Genomic DNA, 6,709 nt, shown 5'->3' with positions numbered 1-6,709 from the left:
ATGGTTTCACTTATTTGTGGAACATAAGAAATAACATGGAGGACATGGGGAGATGGAGAGGAGAAGGGAGTTGAGGGAAATTGGAAGGGGAGGTGAACCATGAGAGACTATGGACTCTGAAAAACAATCTGAGGGGTTTGAAGTGGTGGGGAGTGGGAGGTTGGGGTACCAGGTGGAAGATATACAAAAAATAAAACTGTAAAAGAACAGGACTGAGGGGCGCCTGGGTGGCTTGGTTGGTTAAGTATCTGCCTTCGGCTCAGGTCAGAGTCCTGGGGTTAAGTCCCGCATCGGGCTCCTTGCTCAGTGAGGAACCTGCTTCTCCCTTTTCTTGCTTATGCTCTCTTCCTCCCTCCCTCCCTCTCTCTCTCTGACAAATAAATAAATAAAATCTTTAAAAAAAAAAATGAATAGGACTGGTCATAAGAACCTTGCATACCATGAAACAGGCTGTGCATTTTGTTCTGTAGGATGTCAGTTTATTTGACATCTAAGGTTTTGTGTTTTTAATTAATATGTAATTTATTTAAGTTAGTAATGCAGAGGCCTAATTTATTTTAAGTACGTAAATTCACGTAACTTGCTATCTTACTTATACATCTATTAATTTTTATTGAAATAAGAATAATTATTGTCAGTGGGATCTTTGATTAATGATGGAACAATATTCAGGTTAAATTCTTTTAAATGGATAGTTACATTTAAAAATTTAGTTTTAATTACCCCTTCCATGTTTTACGTTGCCTCTGTAAATCTACATGCTGAATTTTTTAAGCATTTCAAAAAGGTGACTGAACAGTAACTGTGCTAAGCAAAATCTTCCCCAAAACTTAAGTGAGTCATAAATCTATTAAAGCATGTCCAGTTCTCTTAAATATTCCAATTGTATTTTCAATGAGATTCTTCTTATACCTCTTAAGAAGCACATTTATGTTGAAAAATTTTATTAAAGTCAGAAAGAATAGTGTAATGAACCTCCATGTCCTCTGCACAAACTTCAACAATTATAAACTTATCACCAGTCTTGTTTCATCAATACCCCCACACACAGCCCTCTTTCATATTCATAATACCACATAATTCTATTAATAAATGTTTTAGTAGGTATTCCTAAAATTTAGACTCTATATATTAATATAAAACTCAAGTCAAATATTCTATTGTCAATGTTCAAATTTTCAATTGCCTCTTTTTTTTAAGTTTGTTTGAATAAGAATCCATATAAGGTCTATACATTTTCATTGGCTTATACATCTGCAATTCTCTATCAAGCTATAACTCTACCCTCTCACTTTATTTATTTATTTGTTTATTGCAATTTATTTGTGGAAGAAATCAAGTTGTTTGTGGGCCTTATAGTTAACCACAGCCTGGACTTTGCTGAGTGCTTCCCTATAGTGCAGCTGTGTGTTCCTCTTTCTCTGTATTTCCTGTAAATTGGCAGTTGGAGGTAGAGGTGACTTAACCAAATTTAGTTCTAATTGTTTTGGTAAGACTACTTCCGAGGTGATGGTATATTCTTTTATTAGAAGTCTGTAATGTTAGGTTGAATCTCCTTTTTTGATGTGAACAGCCTTTGAGTCTCAACATTAACACAGAGAATACATACTTTTCAACTAAACCAAAAAGTCTAACAAATTTTGAATTAGTTTGACATATCTAACTGAATATTTGCTAATGTAACACATCTCTTAAATATTATAAATACTTAAGATATTGAACATAAGTATACTCTCCCAATGATGGTAAAACTTTTTTCCCAAATTTTTGTACCATGGGTTTGACTTCTTTCATCATTTCTGTATTTAACTCCGAATCTCTCAAGGATTAAAAAGATTTACTAAGGAATATAAGTGTCTTTTTCTCACCAAGTTAATGAGTTGATTAATTGAGCTTTTACACTTACCTAAATTAAAAGCTAAAGCATATATAGGTTAAATTTTAACATTTCAAATTTGTTTAGAAATAAGCTTATTGGGTCAACAATTGATGACCGCATATGCTTACCATTCCAGATGGAGACTGAAATATGTATGTCTATGACAGTTCTTCCTGAGCCACAAGTGTACCCACTGAGGGTTTTTTTGTTTATTGTTTGGCTTTTGGTTTTGGGTTTTTTTTTTTTTTTTTTTTTTTTTTTTTTTTAGTCTAAGGAATAATAAGGCACTTCCAGCCTTCCAGCCTACATTCTTCAAATAGGGTTAATTTTGCAACCAATATCTCTTGGGTTTAAGTAACAGTCTTTCCTAATTCTTTAAGTGGCTTGAGTAATGAACATGAGAGTGATATAATCACATTTTGCATAAGAGAGATCATTTTTAACAGCAATATGGAGAAGGGATTGTAAGGGTGGAGAAGAAGGAGAACAATGCTCATCGCTAGAAGATGGGGCAGATGGCTACTGCAAGGGTCTATGTTAGTGATACTATAATTCTGTCCTTGTATCTATCAGGAAAGAGGAGAGTGATGGAGGGAGGAAGTGAATTATAGGAGACATTAAATATATGGAACTGATAGCATGATTAATTTAATGTGGAACTGAAGAAGAGTGAGAAGCAAGGATGACTTTGAGGCTTAGGTGGATATGGAACTGTGGTATCATTCACTAAGATAAGAAACTTAATTGGAAAAACGTGTTTATGCTTTGATAAAAGAAGGAAGCCTCAGTTTCTGTGATATTAATATAGAACTGGTTGTGGGAAATTCAAGTAAAGATGTGTATATATGAATCTGAAACTCAGAAGAGAGGCCTGCACTGGAGATGTCAATGGAAATCACCAATGCTAAGAGGAAAACTGAAGCTGTGGGCATATATGAGACCATTCGGGGACAGATATAGATTGGAAAAAAGAAGGCAAGCCAAGACCAGAACACAAAGGAACATCATCACTTAAAGGAGCAGTCAAAGGGAAATAAGCCCACCAAGAAAATTGTGGGATGGTGGTCAGAAATGAGCCAGGAGAGATTTCTTACAGAAACAAAGGAGACTCTAGGAAAGCTAAATGTCCAATAATGTTAAGGGCCACAAAATAGTCACGTAATATGGAAGCTAAGAGGTGTCTAGTGTATTTGGTAAGTCCTTTAAGAGTAGTTTCAGCAAAGGACTGGCAATAGAAGCCAGAGTATAGTTAAGAAGAATTGAGTGAAAGGAAAAGAAGTCAAGTCTGTGAGCACAGACAGCCTTCTCCACTTTGGCTGGGAAAAGGAGGACTATCTGTGGTGATGGGGAGGATTTAGAAAGGTAAAGAGAAGAGTTTGGCTTTTATGAATGAGAGTAGTTGTGCTAGGAGAGAAAAAAAAATGTGAGATATTTAGGAATGGGGAGTTAAAGAAGAGGAGTAATAATAATATATATAATATGCTGACAAGAAGAGAAGGGGAATAAAACATTGATAATTTAGACAGAATTCAGAACACAGGTGGAAGGAACTTTGATATAAGGTAAGGATAAGTTTGGGTTAAATGAATATTTTTATTATGAGAGGAGAGTTCACATCCAATAATTGTTATTTTATCAGTGAAATAAGAAACAAGGCCATCTTATTATAGGGTAGAGGAGAGTGACAGGAGGTTTGAAGAAAGTGGTAAAGGTTTTAAATAGCCATTGAGAAGGATGATGGGAGAGAAGGTTCACTAGGAAAAGGTATATGAGATTATGGAATAGTGTTGAGGTTAAAGCTGAGATTAAATGTCATCTGTGACATCCAGAATCAGTGAAATAGCAATTTTTCCCAGCTATGTTAATCAACTTGAGGAGAAAAATAGAAAATATAGATGTTGCATCAATCATTACAGATTTGTGGGGCCCAGGTATTGATAACTGTTAAGAGCAGCTGGAGTAAAGTGGTTTGGAAAGTGGTTTGGAGTCCAAGCCACAAATGGCAGGAAAAAATCCAGGTGGAGAACATCTGGAAAGTAGGAATCAAGGTTTAGAACTAATTCTCTTTGGTATCCAGATCATAAGACCAATCAAATGCCTTCAGAATCCTGGAATTGAAGCATTGATATACTGCCATTTTAACAGAAAACATATTACTACCCTGAAGCAATGAGGTACTGTTATGTGTCTGCTATGAATAGACAGAACTATCCTCAAGGACCCTGATTATCCATGTTTTTGCCTCAGTAGCAGCATCAGTATGAGCCTAAGGCCCATTCTAACAACTTCTGAAGTTATAAATTGGAGCAGAGATTAAAGAAAAAAGAATAATTTTAAAATGATGCTTTTATTCTTTTTCATTGTAAGATGAGCATCTATTTGCTCCATTTTTATTTTCTCTTCTTTCCTGCTTTCAGAAGCCCTGTAAATGAAGAAAATCAAGATGGTGTGATGCACTCTGATGGTAAGGGGCTAAAGATGTTTTATTTATTTGTTAAATTAGATATAGAAATTTGAGTTAATCATTCTGATAGGGTCACTATTGAGCTGTTGTCCTCAGTGGTCCATGCAAGGTCCCTCTCCTGTTTTACTTATGTATGTATTCCCTTTTATCTCCATGACCCACTCACTCCTTTCTCTCCATTTCCAACCAGAGACAAGTATTCTAATGTATTTAATGTGTGTGTGTCTGTTTATACATATTCTTTGCATATTCTTATAAGTATGTATATATTTCAATTTACATAAACAGTACGTTATATCTCACCCTGCTCTTTTTTTTTTTTTACACTCAGCATTATGTGTTTTAGGGGACCCACCCATGTTGTTATATGTGTATTTAGTTTATTAACTACTTCACAGTACCCTACAGTATGTATCCTATGCATCTACACTTTACTTCCAATTCCCTGGTACTTATAAATAATAATTCAGTGTATGTTCTTGTCCATATTCCCATATGGACCTCTGAGACACTTTCTTTAAAATAAATATCCAGTTGTGGAATGGCTATTTGTAAGCTATGAAATATTCATTTTGACTGATTAGAACTAGAGTATTCTCCAGGAAATCTGCATCTGTGTGTACTCCCATCAGCAGGGCATAAAAATTCCAAGATGCCTACATTTCACCAATGCCTGGTATTATTCAGCTTTCCAATTTCAAGTCTTATATGTATAAAATGATATCTCACTTTATTTTCCTATTTCTGCTTCTACTGGGTCTGAGTACTTAGTTTGTGTATTGCAGTTTCCTTTGCGATTTCCTCTTCTGTAACTTGCCAGTTCATACCTTTTGACCACTTTTGTTTCAAAGTTGATATCTTTCTGGTTGACTTGCAGGAGTTCATGTGTATTTCAGATATTAATCACAGTCAGTTGCAGACACAGCTACTATCTTCTCTCAACCTATCCATTCTCTGTTACCCCAAGCTGCCCTTCACTGAACAGAAATGAATTTTGATATGATCAAATTAATTATTACATTGTAACTTGTGTTTTAAAGTTTCAGTTAAGAAGTCCTATTCCTAAAAAATAGAAGTATCTATTTTCTTCTATAAATTTCTTCCCTTAAATTTGAGTCTTTGATGTCTTTGTAGTCCACCTTTGAGGAGTTAGTAGAAACCCTGATTTATTGCCTCATTTATGGATCTAGTTTTCCCATTATCATACTTTGAAACCCATACTTTTCTCAATATTTTATAATGCCACCTTTATACTACATCATGCATTTATGTATGTATACCTGTGTATTTGTGTGTTTAATAACTGTGTATATAAGAGTGTATGTAAATTCATGCATCTTTCTCTGAGCTCTCTGCTCTATTCCACTGGTCTGTGTGTTCTATACCAACACCATACTGTTTTTATTATTATTACTCTAGATTATGTCTTCATATTGAATAATTATTTAATATCACTAAACACTTGAATAATAAGAAAGCCAGGGGGAAGGGCAGAGGGAGAAAGAGAGAGAGAATCTTAAGCTTAAACCCCACATTGGGCCCAGCTTGGAGCCCAGTGCAGGGCTCAATCTCACAGCCCTGACATCATGACCTGAGCTGAAACCAAGGGTAGGCCACTTAACCAACTAAGCCACCCAGGCACCTCAGTAAAGTATCTTAAAAAAAAAAAAAAAAAAAAAAAAAACCTGAGTAACTAGATTTGCACTCTACATAAATCTAAGTCCTTGGGAACAAGTAAGTCAAAACGTGTGAACTAATAATTTTCTGACAATCCTTTGTTCCACACAAGGCCGTAAAACCATATATGTATGCCTTTCATAAAGAGGATAAAAAGTCTTCATTATTTTTTGCCCTTTGCATTATTTTATGAAAGCCAGTGAGATGATTTTATGGCTAAATTACAAGTATTGAAAAGGCTATAGTGAAGATCTAAGCCACATATTCTATTTTGTACTTACATACCTTTGATAAAGCATAAGTTCTGTTAAATTTTGAACTGTTTTGAATATATTATGTATTATGTCTAGTAATTCTGTACTAAAGTGCTTTTTAATTAAAGTATATTAAATTTTACTCTTTTTTTTTAAAACCCTTTAGGTCCTGGAAATCTAGATGAGGTCAGTTGTTTTTTTTTTTTTTTTCGCATTCTGATATCATACAACTTCACTCAAATACTTAACATGATTCGTGTTCTATTGACATAAACCAACGAATGAAAACTGTTATGAGTAATAATGATATTTTTCCATTTATAATATTACTTCATCTAAAATGCTTGAGACATTAGACACCAATCATTACACTGACTCACAGGAATTTTGTAACACTGTGCATAAACTTAAGTCTGGCTAGACATCTGAATTATA

General features: G+C 34.5%; 1 protein-coding gene across 4 annotated transcripts in view; it reads left to right on the top strand.

Moving 5' to 3' along the window:
- The window catches only part of FYB1 (FYN binding protein 1), a 154,614-nt gene that overhangs the window by 113,437 nt on the left and 34,468 nt on the right, over positions 1-6,709 (top strand). For all 4 annotated transcript variants that reach the window (XM_059417033.1, XM_059417035.1, XM_059417032.1 and 1 more), the window contains exons 4-5: positions 4,297-4,343; positions 6,441-6,460. In XM_059417033.1, coding sequence (XP_059273016.1) covers positions 4,297-4,343; positions 6,441-6,460 — 67 coding nt within the window. The remainder of the gene's footprint in view (positions 1-4,296; positions 4,344-6,440; positions 6,461-6,709) is intronic.

This window comes from Mustela nigripes, chromosome 12 (genome assembly GCF_022355385.1).
Source record: "Mustela nigripes isolate SB6536 chromosome 12, MUSNIG.SB6536, whole genome shotgun sequence".
In the NCBI taxonomy this organism is placed as follows: Eukaryota; Metazoa; Chordata; class Mammalia; order Carnivora; family Mustelidae; genus Mustela; species Mustela nigripes.
Note: the sequence above shows the minus strand (reverse complement) of the source record. Positions and strands in the feature narration are given on the sequence as shown.